This window comes from Cygnus olor, chromosome 7 (assembly GCF_009769625.2).
Source record: "Cygnus olor isolate bCygOlo1 chromosome 7, bCygOlo1.pri.v2, whole genome shotgun sequence".
Classification (NCBI taxonomy): domain Eukaryota; kingdom Metazoa; phylum Chordata; class Aves; order Anseriformes; family Anatidae; genus Cygnus; species Cygnus olor.
This window is the reverse complement of record NC_049175.1, coordinates 18,677,231-18,703,423: the sequence shown is the minus strand read 5'-3', so window position 1 is coordinate 18,703,423 and position 26,193 is coordinate 18,677,231. Positions and strand designations below refer to the sequence as shown.

Genomic DNA, 26,193 nt, shown 5'->3' with positions numbered 1-26,193 from the left:
ATCAGGTCTGAGTCATACAGTGTGGGCAGATATAAAAGCTCTTCAGTCTTCTAGGAATGCATTTAGGAATCTCCTGCTACTGAATGAGGGCATGGTTGGTTCCTTTATACATGCTCTTTAAAGCAGTGCCAGCTTGGGATGCCCCCAGGCAATGGCAGGTGGTGATGGTTTCTCATTTGATTTTTTTTTTTATTCTTTTTTCCACATATAATATTTGTTTTCCTTGACAAAAGGAGACTCTGGTTGCCAATGAGGAATTTACTTACAGAGCTGGAACGTGGCCCTGCAGTAGCCTTGGTGCCAACAGCACTGGTGGGACCAGCAGGACCAACTGTGTTGACTGCTTCTCCTCTGCTTCCCCTGTGAAATTCAGGAGTTTGTGATCTTGCCAGCAGGCTGCTATAAAGATTACGGTTTGGGAAATGAGCATATATGAATATCTCAAAGTATTTAATAGAAGCCCCGGCAGCTGGAGGGGCAGGGGCAGGGTTAGTCAGGCAGGTTCTCAGTACTCTGTGTAAAAGGGAGCTTTCAAGCTGCTCTTCTTTAGCCTCCTGGATCGAAAGTGGGTGTGTTAACAATGCCATCAAATACACATTAACAGCTCCGATATGTGCAGAGAGGAAGGTGAAATGCTTCTTTCAAATGGCCTTTTTAGCTGCTGCTTTCAGCAAATCCATTCCATTTTGCATTTCAGCACATACTGTCACAGGAAATTCTCAGCAGCTTGGTTTACCAAAAACCTCAGCTAAAAAAAGATGTCGTCCCCCCTCCTCTCCTGCAGAATAGCTCTTGTTTACTTAAAGCTTTAGAAAGTGATCTTACTTTTGTCACTGAAAATTACCTGCAGCAGCGAGAGTGTAGACTGGATTTTGCTGTCACTGTTACCCTTGTAAACCCATGGGACTTTACTCAGAAAAAGGTAATGCTTTACTAGTCTAACCTTTGGTTAGCATGTGCAAAATCTGTTTTGGGGAAAGGGACTAGAAGCAGACTGTGGTACAAAAATTGGAATTTTTTTCCTATTTATTCCCCCAAAACTGATGGTAAAAAGGCTGTGCTGCATCCAAAAAATTAACAAAATATGAGTGGCTGCTCATGCTGGAAGCCAGGACTTCTGTCCTTTCAAGTTCTACACACTGATTCACTGCACGACTTGGAGTAAGTTGTGGCAACAGGGATTTTAAACACAAGCCTTTTGAAATGAGGAGATGGGGTTCCTTATTCTGCGTGTCCCTTTCAAAGCAATCACTCTTAAGCTGGTGGGTTTGTTAATGCTCAGAACATCTGAATACTGTCAAATTTTGAGTGATTCTTAGTAATGCTGACAATGGCATCTAAGTGCCTCAGTTTTCCCAACTGCAAAATCTTGAACGCAATGTTTACCTTCCTTACAGCTGTGAGGTTTAATTAAGTCCTGACAGGCACTTGGGACTCCTCAGACGAAAGGTGGGACACCAAGCCTATGGGTTATTAATGACTTGTCATTATTTTCTGGCTGCTACCCACAGGTGGTCAGTGGTTTGAAAGCAGCCCACGGGGATGGCAGCACCTGCCTGTCACTCCACACTAGATGCCCACTTACCAGTACTAGTTGGAGCTCACACTGATTACTGCTTTTCAAGTGCGAGTAATGGCCTTTAATAGGTTTCTCTGCAGCTCAGAGCTGTGTAGTAATTGCCCAAGTAGCAATTGGCAGATCTATGGGGGTGCTGGAAAAGCAGCACTGTTCTCCTTCAGACTATGCATCAGAGGCTGCTGCCTGATTTAAGGGTTTTTCTCCATTTCCTTAACCCTTCCGGAGCCAATTATCTTCATAAGCTGCTGAAGAATTCAAGAGACTGGGACATTGCCTGCCACAGTAGGGTGATCTTCCTTTGTCACCTTTGATGAAAGTAAGACACATGTAGCCCCTGTGTGACTTCTATTTTTCTTTTGGCAAAGGAGACCAGTATTTGTAAGCTTAACTCCCGCTATAACAGGCATGGTATGGGGGAGGAAAGCTCCCTGGTGCAGTGTCTGTGTCCTAATGCATGGTTCCCAGGATATGCTGAGCACTGCAGCTGGAAACATAATCAGTGACTAATGAGTTTCCTGTCCTGTAAGAAGCCCACATACTGGCATTACCTCTCACTTGTGCCAGGATCGTGTTATTTCTGTCGTGGAGGAAGGGTTTACAAATGGGCTTTTTGGTGGATGCTGCCTGCCTGCCCCCGTGCAGAACAGTGGTGTGTGCAGGGCTTTGGGAGCCAGAGGCATGCTCTGTAGCAACCACTGAAAGAGGCTCTTCTGAAGGATGGGTGCAGATCCTGGGGCTGGTGCTACTCAGCATGGGCTGCACAGCAGAACGAAGAAGGATTGGTGTTGTGGTTAAGACACTGAGCTGTGTCTTCAGATACCCTGGCTGTACCCGATGTAAGTCGCTTCATGTCTGTTGTACTGTAGTTCCCCAGCAATAAATGAGATTAAGTTCTAGGACAGTGAGACTGCTCCTGTCAGCTTTTTGAACATTCCAGAGATGGGCTCTGTTGGGTAGACAGGGTGGTGATATTCTGTTACTCTTAGAGCATGTGTAAGAGTTTGATACTTTGATTTTTATGGCAAAGGAACAGGTTCATCAGATCCGATTCTCAGTGTTTATAGGGAGCGTGACCCTGGGATAAGAACCACTGGCTTAGTTCCTTGCTAACTGTGACCTTGATGTGTCTGTCTGTGGATGCCATTATCATGATTTTCTAGGCAGAACTGCATTGCTGCTCTAATGAGACTTCGAATAGAACATGTCTGAGCTGTACAGGCCTGTCTTGGATTCAGCTGAGTATTCTTGGGTTTAAGAGGAGCGCCCTTTGATCAGTGCTGAACCCCATGTTGCCTTCTTTGGCACTGCTGGGAAATGCATCCCTCATTGTCTTCTGAGTTGGGTAATAGTCCAGAACTTAACCTAACCAGCCGTTCTTAGCTCTCTGCTTACGTATTCCTGGTAGTTGTGCAGGAATCTGATTCCTCATGTGGAGAATGAGTAATGCCATGACCATCCTTTAAAGATGCTTGAGTTCTAGAAATAAAATGTGCTCTGTGATATATTAATACTGTTATTCATACTAAGTTTATTATACAAAAGATTAACTAAAGATGAAAAGGTATTGCGTCATTGCTGTCTACAGAGGAGCTGTAATTCTGGATGCCTCTGTTCTTGTATAATCTATTGTGGTTCGTGTTGTGGTACCAGAGGACTACCCAAAATCACTGTCTGCTATTGTATGTGGGTAGCACAAAGATACTATGTGACCTGAGAGCTTATGAGCTATATCTGTTAAGTCACTTAATCTTGCTTTGAACATAAATATCAGGTAAATATTAAAATCCTCCAGACTTCTATGGCAGCTTTAGTCTCAGATAGGAAGCTGAGTGGTGTGCATTTGCAGCAAAAACTTTGGTAGTTTCTGCAGCATTTTAAGATCTTTCTGCTTTTTTTTTTCCCACATGAAATATTCCTTCTCTGCTTTTTGGGTTATTTCTAGGGAATATAATTATGTGAGTAGAAACCTCAGACTTCACTGGCTGATAACTTTCAGGAGTGGGATTTATAGAAATTTTGAAGTGAAGCTCACAAAAAGTAGTTTCCCTTCTTGCAATGCTAAGGACTAGGCACTCTGAGTGCTGGGTTTCCTTAGAGGTTTGAGGAAAAATGGAAGTGTACCTGTGTTTTATGTTGTATGTGCTTTTTTTTCTGCTTCTGGGGAGACAGGTCACACTACTGTGGTAAGCTGGGACCAGGGTATATAGCAGAATATGTATGAGAGATGGTGATGAGTTGCTTGTGGAAGAGAGCTGCTTCAAAGTGCAGAACTGGTACTCAATAGACTGGTCATGCTCTGTAAGGGAAGTGTGACAATGACATTTTTTCATAGGGTGTTAGGTCTCTATAGCGCACTGGAAATAGGAAGGAAAGTTCCATGTCGGGACTTCAGAATCTGAAATGCTTCACTAGTGTGTTCATTCCTAGAAATAAGGTGGCTTTGTCCCAAGGAGCTCTTCTATCCAAGTTAACGTAGGAGCTTTGAGGCGAGTAGAGGATTTCTGTGCTTTCAAATTATGGTAGTACTGATAATGAATTGTAGTAGTCTCATCCCAGGAGGGGAAAGTCTTTGTGAGATGAGCACAGAGGTAACGTGGGAATTGCAGTTTTACCATCTGCTTGTCCTAGACAGCAGCAGAGTCTCTTAAGGGCCAGTTACTCAGAGAGGGCTTGGGCATGCTTGTATTTGTTTCCACATTTTAAACGAAGAGCCAGTTCGTTTGCACAGTGGGCCAAAGTTTTAAGTTTTTGGCTAAGCCAAGGAAAATTAATAGCCATTTTCACTAGAAAGCTCTCGGTCTCCAATGTTATCCTATATACTAGGTACATAAAGAGCCTAGTGCTCTTCCTCTGTGTGCATCACAATCTCCATCTTGCTCCTGCAGAGACAATCAAACGATTCACTCTGGAAAGCACGGTGACACTTAATTACGGTTGGAGCAAGACTATTTGTGGTCCTCTGTGGCCTCCTTTGCTCCTCCCAGCAGCCCGCTGACACCTCAAGGTTAGGCCTGTCATGCCCAGCAAGTATTTGTTGCTCTTGTTGCTATGCTCCAAAGCCCTCTGTGTTCTAGGCGATGTGCACGTGCAACCTCCTTTTCCCTGAAAATGCTAAGGAAATGAGAAAAAATCTTTTGCAAACCAACCCCACTGTTTTTTCCCTTGAACCACATTCTCGTCTGGTCAGCATTCAAGTGTGGAAACGTGTGGTGCTGTGGTTGAAACAAGGGATGTGAGTCACGAGTCCTGAACTTGTATGTACCATTTTTTTTTCCCAAGTTTCTGCCTGACCTTGGGTAGATGATATGACCTAGCAGTCTCTCTCCTCGCTTCCTCTACTTTAGGAGCTTCATCCATAAAAGCTGACAGCCAAGAGGAAGGCAGTAAATTGTGCATCATAAGTGCAGGTTTAGGTTTGATATTTCTGTGAGGTTTGGATGGGTTTTGGTTTAGCATGGCTATACTTGGAGATTGGTAGTGAACATAAAGGATGACTGATGGACCATTACTTTGTTTATGCTTATTGTCATCCATTTCTATCCCTTTCACCATTTCAGCTTTTTAGGGCTCAGAATCAACAGGCTTTGTTATGGTCTGCACTGAGAGCTACTTTAGCCACAACCTCAGCAAGGTCCAAGACATGTGATGTTTTGTGCATTCCTGAAAGATATCTTGTGACTCTGGCCCTTCTTTCAGGAGGTGTCTGTAGTCCATTGCTGCATTTTCTTGCTAAGGCAGGGCTGGAAAAAACATGCAGCTCCCTGCTGAATGGAGCATGATGCAAATTATTTAGTAGTCCTGAATTCATTACTGGGATAGGTTCTCGATGTCCAACACCTGCTGTGTTGTTCTTTCCTTCTGTTCTTAAGCTGGAAAAGTGGTAGCAGGCATGTGAGAGACAGATTGTATGGATGTGCTCAGCATGAAGTTCATTTTGCTGAAGGTCCCTGATCCTAGCTTAAAAGAGCCAATTTCTCCATCTGATTCCTGGAACTGTCTGATTTCTCCTGGTGTAGGTTAGAAGTAGCCCACTTCTCTTCCATGTGCTCTTGCACTGGACTTTGAACTTGAGTAGATTTCTCCCAGAGGACCCCTTCCTGGTTTTAAGCAGTGCCCTGCACAGATTGAGCTGTGAGGTGGGAGCAGTGTCTGCAGGTGTGCATGTCATGTTGGGCTGTAAGCAGTTTTCTGCTGCTTCTTGGATCATTCTTGTGCCTTTGAATTCATCTTGTTGTAATTTTCAATTTATTAGATGTACCTACAGCCATTATAAGGCACTCACTGTTACCATATGAATGATTTATAGCCCACAATGTAGTGATTTTCTTCCCCTCAGATAGCTCCATCATAAAAGGAGGGACCAAAAGTGATATCAGTTTGCAGGTAAAGATGCCGCATAATACACTGGATAAAGAAAGGGATGGACTAAATTTCTTTCTTTTTTAAAAGAAGTGGTGAAGAAAGTAAGTATATTCTCATTGTTGGACTCCACTTCTTTATTGGATCTTTTAAAATCCTCTTCCATTCAGTCAACCCCATGTTCTCTTACCTGTAAATAGCTTTGGATTGACATCACTTTAGGTAACAATTCTGAGCTGCCAGATATCCCTAGGAAATAGGCACTGACAGGAGAGGACCTGTCAAACTAGAGGATGTCTACAGAGCCAGACTCTCATACAAACAAATATTTTATGGTAATTATATTGTTTTGATTTGAAACCTAATAACCAAAAATGGCTACATACAAAAAATAATTACATGTTAGTTATTAATGTTTAATCTGTTAACAACAATGTCATTTAAGAATTAAACTTTAATCACCATTAATTATAATAAGAAATTAAATATAAATTACATATTTATTCAACTGAAAGCATGACCAACCACCAAACTGCTGATATAGGAATCTCTGACAATTCTGATACTGCTTTTGCGTTGAAAAAAAGTATCTCAGTCCCAAATATAAGACTAGTAGTTAGTAAAAGTTATTGGACTGTGCCTGGAAACAGGGCAGGGTTGGGTTTTATGTGACAAACTGTTTCAGTGGCTCACTAATTTCTAGCCTGTGTGCTGCAGGGTAATCAGTGCAATTTCCAGGAAATCCGTGAAGGTTTTAATGAGCTGTGACATGTTCAGCACGCAGTCAGCATGAAGCAGTGCAGTGCAAGGAAGCTTTTGGCAAAGGCTGCTTCACGTAGATCCTGACTTCTGAGGAGCCAGCTGCTAATCCTGATACTTGCCCAGCAGACTTGAGTAGTGGGAGCTCTGTACCTCCTTGGTTAGGCTTTTTTTTTTTAAAAATAAAAATTACTATCTATAATCTGCCTCATTCATAAATAGGTCTAGTAGAACAGCTTTCTGCACTGTTGCTGGTTTAGGATATTCAGTGTAGGTGTTTCTACTAAAAAGTCTTTATTCTTTTAATCACTGCCCTCTAATGTCTCCAAAATTAAACTTTTTTTGCAGAAATCATTGATCTTAAAAGTGTATCCCATCAGTTTCTGGGTGTTTGGGTCAAAACCTTTACTTAGCTAAAGTGATTGACTCCTTGTAGATGCTAGCACTTCAACTTAATCCTTTGCCTTATGGCTTGAAGTTTTAGCATTCCTTTTATTTTTTACCGTGCTTTCCTCTCCTGAGTTTTTAGCTAGCATAGAAACTTTCGTCTATCCTGTTGAGTTTTAGAACTCCACTTTTGCAATGAATTATTGATATTTAGGAAGTAAAGCTAAATGCTAATGAAATAAACACTAATGAAAAAGTCCTGTGTGTGTGTGTATATATATATATATATGTGTATATATATAAAACTTTCATGGACCCATATTTTGGACCACTATGTGAGGATCCCTAAATTTGCATTTTAGAGTGATTAATCTTTGCAGGCATGTTCTATTTAATTCATTCTAAAACATAAAGGCAAGTATCATATTAATCCAAAATAAAGACTAAGAAATTTCAGTAAATATTTAATTGAAGCCGATTCTTCCTCAGTCATATACCCCCTCAGCTAGTCAAAATTGTGGCACTGAGACTCCATAAGCAAAAATGAGGGTGAATGGAAACCCAGGTTAAGTTTATAATGGGAAGGATATCTTTTATTAGGTCAACTAATACAGCTAGAAAGAGGAAACAGGCTGACTTTAGTGTGTACAAAAATTCCATCACGCACAGATGAAACTGGATTTGATTTTTTCGCTAAATATCAATGTGTTTATTGTAATGGACACAGAAAAGCGACAGTTACTGGCAGATGGGCTGGATTTTTGAAATACTTTTTTTCTGAAATGCTCTTAGTATCATGGGTGAAGAGACTTGCCCGTGACACTGAATTACCTGGATTCTTTTAACAGAATTGTTCCTTTCTATTGAAACCTTGCTGAGTAGTATCTAAAAATTTGGGGGGAACAAGCACTGGGGAGTGATGTACTGAGCACTATGATGAAACTAGTCCAGAAACAAGATGCAGTGGCTTTTAAGAGGTTCCTCCCTTCCTCCCCCCAAACCACACACAAAAACACATCCTAGGTGGTCGAGGAGGCATTGCCTAGAAGTACAAAGTGCTTGAATTGCATATGTGATTGTTACACTGGGATAAAATACAGCTGGGACAAGGGCAGATCCTGCTGCTTCAGTATTTGTACTTTTTGAAAAGCCAATTTGGCAAGCAGCGTAACAAGAGCCTAACAAGTGGATGGACATATGGGGAGGCAAAATAATTGTGCATTAGGAAGACTGTGCAGATGTGAGCTGAAGCAAGGGCGTAACTCCATATGGTGCGTTGTTGACCTTCACTTGGTGCCTGTATGACAGTACGCGGTGCGGGTCGTAGCATCTGAGGGTTGCTGTCCTGGGAGTGGGGCTGAAACCAGACAAAACTGGATTTACGCAGATCATTTGCTTCGTAGACAACAAAGCAGCTACCCACAGCTGTTGTGCCTGCAATTACCATCATATTACTGCATCTTGCAACTCAGACCCCCTTCCCTAAAGTACTTGGTGTATACAATGCTCCTGGAAAAAAGATGCTTCTCCTTGGTTCTGTGCAAGGAGAGCAGAGGTACAGGATACCTTTGGAATAATGTCTTAATATTTCTGTGGTTTAAGAGACTTCAAATGCATTTGAAGAGGAAATTACTTAATCCTTTCAGCCACAGTGTTAAAAATCTTGTGGTTACTGTAAGAAAGAGCTTATTTGAGAAACAGTCACAATTTTTTTTGAAGCTAATCCCAGAGGGGTGTGCCTGCTAGGCAGAATTGCTGTGGCATTTTGTTTTTAGGAAAGTGTGATGAGTGCAGGGCTTAATTCTTCAACGTGGAAATCCTTTGAAATATACCAGAGAAGTTCAAACTGGCTTATGATTTATTGTCACTAGTTCCTCCCTTTCCCTTTTGGCTGTTAATCCTAACCCTAGCTAAAAGTTTGGCCTCAATTTATCAATGGCTGCTTGAAGTGCTCAGGAGGATTTGCTCCAGTGTTCACCAGAAGTCTTTGATGTATGAGATTGCAGGGTAACACCGGTAATCTTTTGTGAGGAAGTGTCACAATACATACATCGATCATCCGAGCCTCTGTCTGTCAGACTCTCCCAACCCAACCGTATTTTTCATGACACAATGCGGCGCATGGCCTTTAAATTACCCATCTGTCTGACAAATCAGTGACTGTGGCAGAAACTGGCAGCAGTTTGACGTCGCCTATCACTTTAACTGAAGTGAAAGTAATGCAAACAGATTTATGGGATCCCCTTTGATTATAGACTATGAATATATTTGGAATTGATGTCTGGGGGAAAGACAACAGAGAGGCAGGAAAGGCTTGTAGGCAAAAGCACTAGTGCTGGGTTTGCAGCTTTGCATTTTTTCTGGGAGATTGTTCTATTTTTTTTCTTGTATTTTTTCCCCTCCCTCTATGTTGCATCTCATCTGAATACCTTTTTTTTTTTTTTCTCCTGAATTGACTATTTGGCTGTTTTAAATTCATAAACTCAATAGCTCTACTGCAGATACATTTAAGGAAATTCAGCCTTGATATTTGTAAGTTTATCTGCAGCATTAATTGCCTACCAGTAAACACTGCTGAATTCCAAAGTGCGCTTTGAGTACAGCGGAGCACAGCAGAAGACAAATGACAGTTGGAGGCTGACAGGGATGGTCGCTCACAGCAGTGCTGGGAAGGACTTGAGTTCTGTGGCAGTAGAGCAAAGCACTGACTTGTGGTGTCTTTTGATCCAATGGTTCATCTTTGCAGAAGTCACCAAGACCTGGACTTTTGCCCGTTGAGGTCTCCTTGCATCTGGCCCCAGTACATTGTTCCCTTGAGCCAGGTGCATAAGCAAAGTCTGCTGTAACAAGCCTCCATTTTTAGAAAGAGGATTTTATCCTATTTATTGAGGCTGTTATTTAAGTGTAGTGGTGAATTTGTGATGGTGAAAACTGGGACTGAGAGCTACTGAGTACATCTCGTGTACAGGCAACAACATGTCCATTCAAATAACTCTTGGCTGCAGCTGAGCTCTTGAAGCCCTGAGCCATCCAATCCAAGTAAGTGGTAGGGTGGTACCATTTGGGCGTTATTACATTTGTTGAATCATTTTCTAGGCTCTCTGGAGCTTGCACAAGGTTCTCTTGATACATAGCAGAAACAGCTCTGTTTGCCGTTCTTCAGAAAGTCATAAACTAAAGCAATTCCCTTCTTATTGAAGGAATAGTTTCATGAACCAAACTACAGGCATTGCAAGTCACTTAACAAAACAGATAGTTGTGGTTAAGCTGTGATGGCTTCTGCCTGGATTCCAGCGGAAGCTGTGATTCAGAAACTCAGCCAGTTCCCTAAGCACCTTCAGTGTTTATTTGTGCCAAGCAGCACCGTACCAGCAGCGATCTGTCCCTGGTATGGGATCTTGTATCCCCATTGTCACAGCCATCTGTAGCTACAGAGATCACAGTCTACAGCTGTGTGGCCCTGAAGGCAGCTTTTATAAATATGGAATCCTTCTCCTGATTTTTGCTTGAGAGATGTTGGTATAACCTAGAGCTGAATTTGGTTTGTTGATTCCAGCATGCAACCTAAACCTCTTGCCAGCATCATGGCTTTGCAGGCCTTTCAAAATGATGGAGGGAAAGGTGCCTTCAGAGACATGCTTTCTAAACACCAAACAACTGTTTTGCTTTTCCACACCCAGTGTTTGTGCTGGAAAGAGAAAAACAGGTAACATTCCTCTCTATGCTAAACTGCAGAGGGCATTTGCATTAGGATGATTACTGCATGAAACAAAACAGGCCTGCTGCACAAAGGAAAAAGTGCTGGCAAATGGAGTTCATCACCAATGAGATGGGTATTTTCCTGCCTATGGTTACTTGTGTGGAAACCAAGTCCCAGTTGCAATGAGGAAAAGCAGTCTGTGTGTGCTTTTTGATAAGTGCATATCAAAGCTGTGAACGACCCCGTTATGTATCTGAAGTGTTCATGAAGTGCTGTTGTGTTAAAATTCAGGGGCTGAGACTGGTGGGATTAGTCAGTTCACCAGGCATTTGAAGGCTCCTGTAAATGGGCAGTCGGCAGTGCCACACGTGCGTTTTCAGTCTTTACCTCCAGCCTTTGTCTTTGTATGTGGTGATTAAAGGACCTTCTGACTTCCAGGTGCAGGCTGCTGCTGAGGTTGCAGCAGTCGGGTTGTTGCCAAAGCGTCTCCTCCCACCTCTCCAGGTGAGGAGATGGGTAGAGAGACGCCAAGAATTGTAACTCTGCACACAAGTTTGTGTCTGCAGGATTTCATGAGGCTTTCACAGCAATAGCGGGCTCCTTTGTAACAGAACACGGTGGCCAACAGGAGAAGCAAGTAAAGCAGACAGCAGAGGTCCTGGTTCCTGAATGAGATTGTCATGTAGATTTTGAAATGCCAAGGAGCCCCTGGCTGCTCCTGATCAGAAAGGCTAGGTGGTCTTTGGGGTCTGTCTATATCTCTTCCTGTCCGGAATTTGGTTAGTGGGAACCTGTATAGAGCTTTTGTTTTGGCTTAAGGAAACCCTGGTGTAGTTGTGTTTAGCCCATAGTTGTGTCTGGGATATCCTCAGCATTTGCTATTTTGTTTTTTTTTTTCCCAAACTTCATCTACTCCTGTTCCAAGATCTCCATCTACAGTTCTCCACCAGGTCCTGCCTGCCTATATCCCACATCCATGCTGAAAACACACCCACTGGAGCTCCCTCTGCATAAATCCCACACCTCATAGGTTTTTGTGAGGATGACAGAAAAGCCCCAGCTACATTTCGAGCAGAGAAGACAGATGTACTATCCCAGCACAGTGTTGGAAGCATGGACACCAGCTAGGCTAGCATCACTGTGAAAAGGAAAGCCGCAGATGGTGCCTTTGCTAATGTTGTTTGGTATAATCCTGTTTTCCCCGATGAATTTTTTTTTTTTTTTTTTTCCAGCACAGCTGTGTCAGTAATGGATCTCACCAAGGCAGGCAGGACTTTGTGGCAGCTCTGTGGCTTTAGCCAGGTTCTGCATGGCAGTCATAGCAAAGAAGAGGGTGTATGTGAGCGAAGTCACACTGGGCTTCCTTTTGAGTTAAACCAGTCCTAGGCTATTCTCCATAGGCAGGAGCTCTGGAACCCAAGGAAAGCATCGGTCTCTAGTACTGACCTTTAGTATAGCCTAGTCTCAATATCATGTCTAGGATCCAGTGAATGATGTTGGATGAAGACCTCTAAGTGCAGCCTGGCCTCTCTGCTTACAGGCCCTTTGGCTAGTTGCTGATGAGTCAAAACACATGCTTTTTATGAATAACTAATTTTTCTTTTACCTCCAGGGAAGATGCATGAACTTCACTCGGGTGAAATCAGATGGGACCTCTGCCCCTTACAGCCCACCGCCAAAGCTGCCACGACGTGACGATGTTCCTCTCAACTACACTCCGAGAAGCCCTTCTCCTCCCGTGTCTCTGCAGCCCCCTTCCAGGCAGCCACCTCCCGGACCACCCCCATCCCGAGCCCCTCCTGGACCTCCTCCTTCACGGCCACCTCCACAGCCCATGGCTTAGTACAGCAAAATCCTGATCGACAAAATATGTCTCTTTGCTGAATGCGGCATATTTATTGAGTATTGGTTTACAGTTAAAGATATCAGATTTTGTTGCTGGTCAGCAAAAAAAAAAAAAAAAAGGAAAAAATTGCCAAGTGTCAATTTTAGTGTATGAATATATTTATACCACACGTGCTGAGTAAACATTCAGTGGATAGATTCAGAGCTATGGGGTACAGAAACAAACAAAAAGGATCATCTAGATACAGTAGCAGCTTTTATATGTATACGTTTGAAGATCTATTTACACATGACATTTGTCTGACTTGGTATGTCAGATCATATGTTAATAACTTTAGCTGGATACACGTGCATCTGTTTTGATAGCTGCCACCTGCAAGTTGGTTAAACATAGTTCACAGAAGAATTTGCTTTTTGTTTCCCAAACAGTACTGCATCCAGATGTTAAAATGGAACAATAATTGCAAATATAATTTCTGCCTTTAGTTCTGCAGGTGGAATTTCCATGAAAGTTTTTATAAGGAGGCTATAACAATAATAAAGTAAGATAAGACTATGTGCCAGTAATCTCACGTATAAGAGGGGTGTCTTTCTCCAGAAAAATCAGTTTTGAGCCTGCCATTTCTAGGTATGTTTAGATTTGATTGCATGGGATAGTCACTGAAGGCCAGATTTTGGTTCCAGAAGTCCAAACCCTGAGCAAGACCTGGGTTCAGCTTCATCCAAGTTCAGAGGAATTTTGACAAGTATTTTGGATAGGTGTTTTGTTTTCACTTACAGAAAACACACTCCAAAATGGAACAGAAAGGTGTAATTTGAGCATGAATGCTACCATATGCAAACAGTATGTCATATAAATCAGGAGGGACTGATTCCATTGCCGGTTAATCACTAAAAATTTTCCTTTCAGGCTTACTGCCGAGCAGAACTGAATCCTCTTGTGATTCAGACGTAAATAAATCAGTAAATAAGAAATCAGTAAATAAGTAGCTTTCTTTAGATGGCCCAGATCCCAATAACATGTAGCCTTGCAGTCTACCTGTGGTTGCGAGAGGCACGGTGTGGTGTGTTGGTGCTAGCTTTTTCCCCTCTCTCCAGTTTGACTGGAGGATTTCCCAAGTGTTGACTGCTTGCCCTCAATTCTGCGTGTCATCAGAGAAGTGATGGGGCACCTACACAGAGGTGGGAGTTTGACGCGGGACTGTGGGACAGCCCATGCCTAGTGTGCAGTGTGGCATCTGCGTGGGTTGTGCCTAGATCATTCCCTAGTAATCAAAGTAACACCTGAGCTTGCTTTTCTCCACCAGTACCTATCATGTGGTATTGGAGAGGGTGTCTGCAAATCCCTATGCTGCTTAGCTTAGTCATTAACTGTGTAGTTAGGATATTTGTAGAAATAATGTGTATGTTGCATTATGGCTCAGCATATACCTATCTCTCTATCTGTGTGTAGGTGTGGGTGTGTAGCACATCACATGAGTTATTGGCATATAGATCCAAGATAAAACAAACTATCATGTAACTACTCCAGATTTAATGGCCTCTTCATGCAATTTTTACAGACATATAACATTGCACTGGTGCAAATAGGAATCAGGCTTACTATTTCCAGTGGAAGTCCCACTTGCAGAACACCATACCAAGCTCTCATCGGTCTGTGCTGATCACTGTGACATGCCGTGTGTATGCAGCTGGGGCTGTCAAAGTTAAACTCAGAAGAACCACAGAGCCTCTTTTCTCCTCTTGCACTGCTCCGCTCTCTTGAGTTATGCTCTTACCTCATGTATATTGGTGCAGGTAGTGGAATCACACTCATGGGTGCCAGCTGGCCTTGGAACTGTTCCTAATTTAGGCCTGAGCCAGCAAAGCACTTCTGCATGCATTAATATGTCCTGCAGGTCAAGAGGAACATCCTTATGCCCAAGTATTTTGCTGACCTGTGACTTCATGATCAGAAAGGAGAACTGGGATGTACTCAATGCTGTTCTCATGTTTTTAGTCACTTGAAGAGGGTCTGCATAATTTGATCTCTAAGAATGGATTTCTGTTCGGAGGAGAAGCGTGTGTATGTATGTATGTGTCTGTGTGTGTGGGAAGTGTGTAGGTTTTTAATGTTTGGTTTCTCTTCCTTTACAAAAAATTGCTCAGAGAGCAGCACTCCTATGAATGGAAAGGCCTTCTGTAGCCAGTGCAACACAGTCATCGCTTACTTATCTCCATTTCTTTCAGTTGAAAGGTGAATCTAAAATGTGTCTAATTTTCTACTGCAGTTCTGGTGAAGCTCCACTTTTGACACCAGTGGAAGCAACTGGATGACTCCAATGAGAGTGTGGGAACCTGGATGTGGGGGAAGGTGCTTTACAAGCAGAGATCACTGGTTGATGTTATTTTTGTCCTATGGAAGCCTATGTGAAGTAAACTTGCTGGATCTAAGATGTGTTGTAATATGTACATACAGTTGAACCTAATAGCGTCTCACATATTAGCCACAAATGTGGTTTAGATGGGCAATGGACAATTAGCCACAAATGCTAATCAAGAATTGAAATGGCAGAGGGTGATTAAAAATAATAAATTTGCCCTGCCAGGGCAAAACACAGCCTTTGAGGGTTATCTGCTTGTGGGATTGGAGCAGACCACTGCTCTGTAGATGCCAAGTCTCTTATCAGCAGGTGATGATGGGATTGTAATAATGGTGGATCTCACAAGTTATGTGATACTGAAAGGGAAAATTTGCTTACTGATTTAGTATCTGCTTATCAAGTTGAACTAATGGGTCAGGAGTAAAGTTCAGCTAATGAAAAAGCCTGTAAGACAAATTCTTTATTCTCTTGCTCCTGTAATAGATCTTGAAGAGGGGTCAGAGTTGTCGCAGACTTGCACTGATGTTAATGTAGAATTTAACTCGCTTTCAGTAAGAATGGGGGTGTTGGCTTAGGGAGGACTCTCCACAATCAAACTTCCAACATGCCTGTCACTTGTAGTTCTGGAAAATATTCTCCTTTGCTACAAATAGGCAGTCTTGCAGGTATAAATTACTTATAATTTCTGCATAATGTGCAAGTGCAGCAAGAATAGGAGTGATTTGGTGATTCCAGGTGATCAGATCTCTGTATTATAAAGCAGAAAGCACCATGAAATTGAAAATTAGGTTTAGCGTAAATGGAGTTCCCAGCATCTTCACTATATAAAATTTAAGTGTGTGGTGAATAACTCAAAGTTTTTGGTGCCCCCCACCAGCTTCTATGATGGCAGCACTGCAGGTTTAGATGATAGTTTGCTGGTAATGTCGGAAGAAGAGAAAGTGAATCTGGCTGAATCGCCTTTGAAATGTTAATATACCACACTGGCTACATTAAGGCCTTTTGGCTTTGTAGAAATGTGCCCGTTTGCAGTGGTCTCAGGCACTATAACAATGCAGTAAGAGAAAATGGTTGCTATTTTATTGAGCTTGATCCTTACCTGGTGTAAGTTAACGTAGGTCAACTGAAATCAAGGCAGTAATACTGGTGTCTATCAGCTGAGAGCTGGCTCAAATAAGAGAAGGAACAAAATCCTTCTAACTGGCTTGAGATTTAACTATGTTTGTTTTGATATGCATGTATATCAGTTGTGATTACAGTACTTACACTGCTAAGAAATGTTCTCATGTGGGATGATTCCCCTGTATTTTCCAGCTCATAGCATCATTTGAAACTTAATGAAAAGTGAGTATCTAATGCTTCCCCTCATCCAAGAGAAAAATGTGGATTTGAGGGACCTTTGGCTCACACTTAGCACAGATGTGAAGTGACACAAGGTGCAAAGCAGTGGGGAGGGAAACCCCAAGTGTTTAAAGCTGATACAGAACCACATTGATCAAAGCATATTTATGGCCATCTTTTAACCTCAGTGCATGCATTGCCATCTGTGGGAGTAGCCTGCAGAGCAGACAGTCCTAAATGTAAAAAGGAAAAAGAAAAGAAAATAATCTGCTCCTCATCTGAATGAGTGAGCATAACAATGAATGATATTTCATGAACTGTACCAGTTCAAATGCATGTGCACCTGGTGCTCCTAATGCTTTTTACTCCTGTTGGTCTTTAGACAACGTGATCAGTAATATGCTTTCTCTTTAATCGTTTGCTGGTTTTTATTGTTGTTATTTTGTTTTTTTTTAAAAAAAAATTTCACTGAAAAAACAGCCCTACTTCTGTAAATATAGTTTAATTTGGAGGAGACAGCACACTTCTGGATGTTACTGCTGGACAGTTATTTATTAAAAGGGGCTTAAGGTGAATAAATACAGGTGGCTCAGGATACATGCATGCAAGTGTGATAATGCAGTATAGCATTTTCAGTTCTCGGTAGTTTCGGGAAAGGGGAATTTTAGGGTCATCCTAGTATGTTTAGAAGTTTGTTACTGATCTGATACTTTTGATACTGCAATAGATTCCTAACATTTAACACTGCTTGAAGAGATGTGTAGGTTATGATAGATTTTTCATTTTGGGGGGAGGGGATAGTGAAGGAGAAAGGTTTTTGTTTTTAAGGGAAAAACAATGTACTGTACTAAATTCTTTTAAAAAAAAAAGTGTGTTTTCAGAAACACTGGGGATGGGGGCTGACAGACAGCCAGGGAACAGAGACGAGGGACAGAGAAACCAGTTTGATTTTTGATGGACAAAGAAGTTTTAAATGGGGGTGTGGGGGGTTGTTATTGATACATGTGGTACCAATTTCTGTAACTGACATGCTGCTTCCATGTTATAATCATATAACCTTTATGCATTTTACGCGCCTGCTCCATTTTTCTGAGAAAACCTCGCAAATGTAATGCCTGCATGCAAATGTGGGAGATGTAGCCAACGTCTTGTAATCCAACATAATGTAGTCGTAATGGATTCAAAATCAACAATAAAAGTGCTTACTGGTTAAACACTACAGTGAATTTCATTGTAAGGGTCATCTTAAGAAGGGATAAGCTTGTCTGTGCTCGGGTTTCTAATCAGCTGAACCCTCTAACAGTCAGGAGGAGTATGTGGGGTTGGGCTGTCAGAATTCCGATCCCAAGTTACTGTTTAGTCATTATGTGAATAGAGACGAGGGTATGTTCAGTGCTTCAGTTTCCTGAGAATTGAAATCCTTGTCTCATTCACTTGTTTTAAGCCCTTTTTGTTCTCAGGTAGGGTAGAAATGATGAGTAACTTCCACTGAAGTTGGTACTTGAACATTGATTGAGGGAGGTAGGATGTGAGCTTATTGCTGCTATCTAAAGAGAAGTCCAGTGTATAGAAACATGAACATAAAGCCAAGCAAAATAAGATGCTAGAGCCCAAGTCTTTGGCAAAGAGCAAATTCTATAGCAAAGCCTACACCTATGAAAACACTGGAGACACAGGGTTGGTTTTTATCTTTACTTGAGCACAACTACTGATTTCTAGAAGCCTTGCCTGAAGAACGCAGGACTTGATCCTAAACTCCCTTCTCCTTCACTGTCTCTGAAGCTAATTTTTTCTTCCCTCCCTGCTGCTAAGGCTTCCTCTGTATCTCTCCAAACCCCATTGAGGATTTTGAGGGTGGGGGGCCTGGGGGAAACATGAGCCAGGCAAGGAGGTCAGCAGGGGTAAGCCACAAAAATCTCTAACCTAAGTAGGCTGCAATTATAGGAAACCAAGGACGCTGCAAAGCTGCTGAGCTGTGCTATGTACGTAGTTTGCACAGTATGGCAGCCACAGTCGTGTGTGCAATGGGAAATGAAGTTGGTCCTTGCACATATTCAGCCCCTTGAGCCCATGCCATCACTACCTGGGATACACAACATGACAGGGTGATGCCAAGGACATCTGTGACTTCCTTCTCAGCTGGAGTTGGGCAAAGGCTTCTCTATGTCCATTGTTAGCAGAGATTGTGTGTGGGGTAATTGTGCTCTGTCTCTGCCATCCTCCTGTGAAAGCAGTGTGTCTGGCAGCCAGCTGGGTACAAGATGCTCTCTGGGCCAGGCTGGGCTCTTATCCCTATCCTTACCAAGGAGCTGTAGTGGGAAGGGTCAGTTAAGCCCAGCTTCATAGTGCAGTAGAGCATCATCTGGAAAAACTCTGGGCACCGATTTCTAGGGGCCTGATCCCTGCACAAAGTCATTGTGACAAAGCTGGGGGCAGCTGCATGGTGACTGAGCCAGGTGCCCCCATCCCTATGGGAGCTGAAATCCTTTGCCTAGAGCTGTGCACCTCCTCATGGCATCGGGGTCTCTGACAAAGCCCAGCTTGCCCTCACTCTGCTCCCCAGGCTGACAGAACGGTTTTGTGACCTTCACTCTTTTGTTCCTCCATCTGGTTCTTACGGGAAAGGCAGGCTAGGGCTCTCAGAAGAGATCACACAAACAAAAGCTGGAGCCGAGGCTCTGGGCATTTTTGTTCTGCGTTAACAAAAACCCAACACTGGCTGCAGCTGTGGCTGGTTAGGTTTCTGCATGCCTGAGACAACAGAATTCAGATTTGACCTGAACTTCCCCGCAGTCTGGGCTAAGTCTAAGGCTTTGGTTACAGCCTTGTCTATAAATAGTCTCTAATGCTGATTTAGCACCTTTCATCAAACATACTTCACAGTCTCAGGAGTGGCATTTACATGTGAACATACACCAACATGTGGCTGTGTGGAAGTCAGCAGCAAGAATTTTACTGGCTTCAGCATCTGAGCTAGTAACTGAAAAATACCCATTCTCCACATGCTCCCATTCCTAAAGAAACCACAGGCAGAGTATGTTGTCCATACTGAAAATTTTCTGATCTTTACTCTATGAATGTGCTTTGGCCTTGGGGTAAGGACTTATCCCAAGCTTTACCAGTTTCTGCAACTAAGGTGCCCCCTTCCTTCACACTGAGGAACCCCATGTCACTGCAAGGCAGGGTATGCTGGAAGCCTCCTAGCCAAATACTACTCTGATTTCTGACAGCAGCTCAGGAGAACCAGTGAAACTCCAAAGATGAAACGAAAGAGCTACAAGCCCTGAGAGAAAGGGAACAATGTGGCATCCTACTGAAAGGTTTTGGCTGTGACATTGATTGAAAAATGTTTCCTGTTAAACTTTCCAAGGTGCAGCATTGGCATGCATGTATAAATACTTCATTAAAGGTGTTTATATAAACCTATCTGTGTCTTCGCCACCAAGTTCAACAAAGTGAGCTCTTCTCATGCCAGTCCGTCATTGCCATGTAGCAGCTGAGTTGCCCTTTGTCCATGCTAGTGTTCTCCTGCATCCTGCTGAACCTCAGGGACATGATTTTGGGAGCAGGCTTGCAGAAATGTCCTAGGTCTCATGACCCAGAACATACAGCACTGGAGGTGTATGCTTTTCCGTCTGAGGGCAAAGGGGTTTGGATTTATAGCCTGAGTCTTCACAGAGGGCACAGACGAACACAGCATTCAGGACATCCACTTGTAATAAACACACATGCATTTGACAGGCTACTAAATAAAGCTACCCTTTCTTTAGAGATCATGGCTCGTGCACTGTTCAGGTAAAATATTAAGCGCACTAAAGTGTTTTCTATTCTCCATTATTTCAGTACATACGAAGACGCTTTGAGATGAAAACATGAGTCTTAAGATTCCTCTATGTCACCAAAGGCATATTTGGCTAACCAAAACCAATGGGAAAATGTGGTAAGCATCTGTGGTAGCTCAACCTCCTCAAAAACACAACTGTGACTGCTTTGTGCCTCTGTTTCCTTGTATACGAGGAGTACCTTATGCAAAAGTGAACGTGACCAGAGGTAGGAGTTAGTGTTGGTCAGCTTTAGAGGTCTTTTCTATTCTTTACTGAATTTCTGCTCCATCTGTTGGGCCTGCTGCCAGTTGGGAAATGCTGCAATGTCCTCAGCAGAAAGATGCCTTCAGAAGATAATTAATAAACTTTAAAAGCCATTGTCACCATGTTGGTAGACTTGGGTCTACTGTGGGTCATCGGGAGCCTCCCTCTCCAGAAATGCACGCAGCCTGTGTCTGAGACATTGTGAATGACAGCCCATCCACCAGGACAGTCACAGAGAGTCAGGTCTGTCTCCTCCTGAGCTGGCAGGTGTCTTGCAGCACTCATCCTCTCCTAGGGAACAAGTGGGTGGGGAGAACTGACAGCTCCCTGCAGGCTCTGGAGCTTCCCAGCCTTCTGTCTGTTTTTGCCAACTCTACTGGTTTCTGCATTGCTGAAGTGACCCACAGGTCAAAACAGCAAATAGCTCATTTTCCTCCCTAGCACAGGAGCAAAGGAACAGGTCTTCCTCTAACCCATCTGGACCCAGCATCACCACAGGAAGAACAGGTGGGATGTTTCCTGGGTGGCCTCAGACAGGCCTCTGGCAAGGTCTCCTGGAAGGTGGATTTGGAGGGTAGGTTTCCTACATCATCCAGGAATCCTGTCCTTCTCTTTTTCCTGAGCTATGTATGTGTGGGGGTTGTCTGCTCCCCAACAGCCTGATCTGCAGCCTGCTGGTATCAAGGGTGGCTCTGAGGAACCGACTGAGCACCCCTGGGTTCACCAGCTCTGCAGTGTCATTCTTGTCGGGTGGCAAAGCCAGCATCAAGTCTTTCCTGCTTTCCTGTAATGCTACCACAGGAGAAGTAGGCTTTGGCTGTTTCTCTGCCCTCCATTTTGTGCCTCAGTTTCCCTTGCTGGAAGGACAGAGCCCAGCTATGGCTGGTTGAACTGTGCGTCTCAGCACTCCTGCTCTGACAGTTTCTGCAGCTGTAGCCATGGTGGCTCTGTCCAAATTCAGCAGCTGCCTGCTTTCCTCTCTGGGTCTCTTAGCAGCTCCCCCCTTAGCATGGGGATGAGCCGGGCGCCCTGCACTGGCCATGCCCATGATTCACATCTGGGAAGCCAGGGTTTTGGTTTGTTGTGAACAGCCCCAATTCAACAGCAGGAAATAAGTGTAAAAATAGCCTGTTGGTGTGCTCGCAGCCAAGCCAAGTGTGTGATGTCTCTCTGCCAGGATCTGGCCCCGGCAGCCCCTTTCCCAACCATCTTGGAGAGCTGCACAGGGGGGACAAGCTGCAGAGAAGCACTTGCCCCTTGCAAGATTGCTGCTGCCCCGGCAGTGCACTGAGGGCAAATGTCAGCCCCAGGAGCCTGCTGGCTCGTTGTAGGGCAGCCTGTGGAGCCCAAGATTCTCTGTTGCCACTCGTCTTTCAGGACAACGAAGAGGGAGATGGTTGAAGCTGCCCTGGAAGCAATGCTCTGAGCAGAGCCCTACCAAATCCCAGGGTGGAGAAAGGGCTGCTACCAACCCCAGTTTGCTGTACCCATGCCACCACAGCTTGGCATCCCCCCGAGCCCCACCGAGGCCTCTGGCTGCCCCCACACCTCCCCTGCCCCTCTGCTGAGGGAGAGCCCCCCCAGGGCCTCCTCCTGCCCCCGAGGGGCCGGTCCCCCTGCTCGTCCTCGCCCGCCTGCGGTAGGCCCCGGCCGGGCTGCCGCTGGAGGGCAGGGCTGGACAGCCGATGGCCCGCGGTGGAGCAGCCTGCCGGGAGCTCCCAGAGCAGTGCAGGAAGTCAGCATGGCTTTTAAAGAAAAAAGTAATGTGTTTTAAGTTGGTTTTGCTCTGGAACCCCTAGTTAAACCTGCAGTTCCAGCTCCTGTACCGCCCACAAGGTGACAGCGCTCTCTGTGCCTGACCTGCCAAGGAGCAGCAACTCCCTGGCTGTAAAACCCATGGCCACGCTGCTGCCAGCCGCTGGCCTCTTCGCCCTCACCACCGACCAGCATTGTTGGCCTTGAGCTGTCCCCAGCCGCCACCAGCGTGAGGCCCACACCACACGCTGGGATGGGGTTTGCGTGGGCACCAAGCAGGGAGCAGCCTGCTGCTGGAAGTATGTGCTCCCTGTGGTAGGTCAGGTCACACACACAGCATGAGAGAGCTGCCTTTTGACAGCGACATAAACTGGAAATGATAGTTGTAAAAGTCTCCTGGGATAAGAGTTTTCATTTGTTTCCTGGTTACCGTCAGCTTGTGATGCAATGCAGGACTTCTGTTGCTTGCATAGGAATTGCCTAAGACTCTGATGAGATTCACAAAGGCTGTGACCAGAACGAGACATGGCTGACCCAACAAAAGCAATCCTCAAGACACCACACAGCTTTGGCAGCAAAGTGGTGCTTTCTCTAGTGCCCAGCATTGAAGAAGATGACTGTCTAAGCCTATCAGCTAACAGCATCTACTGTTATGCATCTTGCACCAAAGTAGAACTCTGCAATAGAAAAGGTCTCATGGCTAAGAGTTTCACTGAGGTTCAGTTCTTGGACCTGGAATGGTTCAGCATTTCTGGGGTGTTCAATAGCAGGACTGCAGCTAGGTAATTGCAGCCTGGTAGTGCCACTGCTCAGTGCTGTTTCCACTGTAGGCTGAAGAAAACTTGGGGTTGACCTTGGTGCTGCCATCTTTCCTCCCTCCAGCACTCATAGACCTCTGCCACAACTGCTCCCTCCTCAGCTCCTTCCTGAGCCCTTGCCATGGTTAGATCCTCTTTCCTGGCTCTTTCATTTGCCTTCCTCAGTGCTGCTCCTTTCTCAGCCATGCTTCTGCCCTTTGCAGCTTCCATGCAGAGCCAAGTTTGTAATGCAGCAGCACTGTGTTTTCTGCAGTGCACTTTTCATACAGGCATATTCACTGGTGAGCTGTGACCTGGTTGCTCTATCACTGTCAAAGAGACACAAATCAACCCTGAACGTGTACTGAGTAAAATTCTCCAGGCAGAAGAGACCATCAGTCTACTTCTGTTCTTGCATCTAACTGAGCTGGTTCATGAGCTGCTGCTGATTCAATGTCTGAAACATCCAGCCTTCATTTATCCCTTTTGTGACAAAAATTAGTGCTGAAAATAACTCACAGTTTGGGGCACAAGGTATTCTGTTGAGGCACAGATGATACTTCCCACCATTCCACGACTGAGATGCTGTGGCACTGTGAGCCTGGCTCTTGGGAGAACTTATTTTGATTTCTTGATCTCTCCGTGATCCTAAACACATCCTCTCTGGTTTGATCCCCATGGCCTCTAATTATCTCAGTACTAAAGAGGGGCTGGTCTCATTCCACACTAAGGTTGAACCACCTATATTTGGCAGAGCTCTCTAAGGAAACAATAGAACATTTGGAAGATTTTCAACTAGCACAGCTAGACCACAGCCCTCAGCTTAAGGAGAGCTGGCTGTTTTAGCAGCACTGCTGCTATTTTTAGTGCTTCTGATACAAAAGTTTTTTCCATTATAAACTTACTTGCCCTGTTTTCAGTTCTTCTTACTACAAAAACAATTTGTGAAATATGTTGGTTTTCCCTTAGAAAGCAACAGCCTTTGTGTTAGCTCACAATAAAATGAGAAAACAAACAATCCCCACCTCACACACATTTCTAGGTGTGTGTTCTTCAGTGCGTCCCAGAAACTGGTATCTGGGTGAGAGGGCAGATGTATGTGCTCATATTGTGAGATCTGGCTCAGTGACCTGTCTATACCTTGAATGACAAATTCAGACAGGCAGAACCATTTATCAAAGTCTTGCTTCCTCGTTTACTTGTGTTCATGTAAAGGGTTCCCAATAGTCTGCTTAGCTAGTGAATGAAGATCACAGGTACTTGAGTAGAGACTGAACACCACTTCTCTGGGAAAGGAAAGCGGTACTTTATGTCTCCTTGCTTCTGTTTTACTTTGTCAAGATTGTGAGACACAAATGCCTTTGCTGTCTCCACCAAGACACCTGAATGCACACAAGCAGAGGTCTGGATACCAATCACAATGTCACCAGTGTAACTGGCATCATGGACATGCTGACTTCAGCAGTGTCAAAATTCTGCCAGAGCGGGAGGGGGACCAAAGTTAAGTCTGGCTTGGCACTCATACCAATCACTGGCAGAGCTCCCACTGGTTTTACAGGTGACAGAGGAACACAGAGAAACATCTGCACCTGATAGAAAAATGTGTTTGGTTTTTTTTTAGTGTATCAATCTAGGCCTGTTTCCTCTATCATGATATTATAGTGCCCTAATTAGAACTATAATAATTCCATTAGAGCTAGTAGAACAGTCTGTTTACTCATAGGCTCTCTGCTTCTGTATACTCAACAGAGGCATGGGCTGAAGTGGACTGGCTTTGGGCCCTTCATACTATGGCGTAGGCATAGTACTGCCTGCAGTATTGCAGTGTTCAGAGACTGTGCCACCAAGCAATTGCAGCCAAGCTACTAGCCTAGCTGACCCACTAGCATCTCACAGAGTCTGCTCCAGGATGCTGTCCTCAGTGTTGCCAGCTCCAGGCTGGAATACGGCCACTTCAAAGCTGAAGGAAAATCTAGCTGTAGAGGAAGATGTGAAAATGTAATATTATGTCTAATTTTACTAACAAATCAGAAGTGACACTGTGTTCTCTCATTTTTAAATTTAACCTCCTTTAGCATAGATCACTCCAATCACTCAGCAGTGCTTGAACTCTGTGGCTCTTGAGCCATTCAGATGCAGCTGCTACTGATGGGAATGCACCACATGATCAGTGTTAGGGTGAGCCTGATGTGGGGCTGCTGGCTCAATCCTTGCTGCAGAGTGAAGCACATCAGTAGGGGCATGACAGGTGGCATCGAGAGGTCACCCTTAGGCAGCTCTGTGTACATCCTTCTCCATTGCAGGGCTCATTCAAACAGCAGGACTGTCTTTAATTGTGTATGGGCACCCGTACTTGTTCCATCAGGGACTATACAAAAAATAATCCCCGTAGAGGTGTCTTGGGATGTGCACAAAATATTACACATACAAGCACCCAATGCTTCCTGAATGCTGCCTCACACCCGCTGCTGGCATTTGATCTCCTGGCATCTGTCATGTCCCCATCAGACCCAAATGAACTCCCCTTGCCCATTTTGATTCAGAGGGTGCTTTCTTTGTTGGCCTTTGGGGTTAAACAAGAGCAGCAGTTGCCTGTTTTGTGTGGGGAATGGTTGTTAGGGCAACTGGGAAGAATTCCTTGGCTCCAGCACTAGCGCAAGAAAGGAATGAACAGAAAAATGCTCAGCCGGAGTCAGAGCAGAGCCAGAGCAAGCCAAGGGGACGTGCTCTGCTCGTTTGTGTTTGTGCCTAACCCTGGCTGTCCCACCGGTAGCGAAGGGGCCCTGTGTGGCAAAGGTGAAGCCGACACACCCTTTGCTAACCTGCACACAGCTCTGCGCACAGTCCCCTGTGGCACTGGCTGCCCCACTGACCCCGGGGCTCGTCCTTCTGGTGCTGACACAATCAGGCCCTGAGATTTTACACTGTTGCTGCTTGAACATCCCCCAAAACATATAGGCACGGATTTTTCTCTTATGGTACTTGGCACAAAGCTGCTTGCGGTAATAAAGGAAACTTGGAAAATGAAGCTGAGCTAGTGATTTTCAAATGGAAATAATCCTATTTTGGGATCATTTTCACTTTGAAAGATGGTTCAAAGGCACAAGAGGAAAGGGCAGGGTGAGCAGTGAGCTGCCAGGTATGTCAGTATAATTTTTTTAGACTTTAGTGACTTTATTTTTGTATTGCAGATACTCTCCTTTTGAGAACTACTGCCTTT

The 26,193-nt window shown here is 44.3% G+C and overlaps 1 protein-coding gene across 1 annotated transcript in view; it reads left to right on the top strand.

Annotated features, from left to right (window-relative positions):
• ANTXRL (ANTXR like) overlaps positions 1–17,550 on the top strand; it is a 56,036-nt gene extending 38,486 nt beyond the window's left edge. Inside the window, exon 18 of the mRNA XM_040563230.1 lies at positions 12,397–17,550. Within this exon, the coding sequence (XP_040419164.1) occupies positions 12,397–12,627 (231 nt within the window). The 3' untranslated portion in view covers positions 12,628–17,550. The remainder of the gene's footprint in view (positions 1–12,396) is intronic.
• The last annotated feature ends 8,643 nt before the right edge of the window (positions 17,551–26,193 follow it).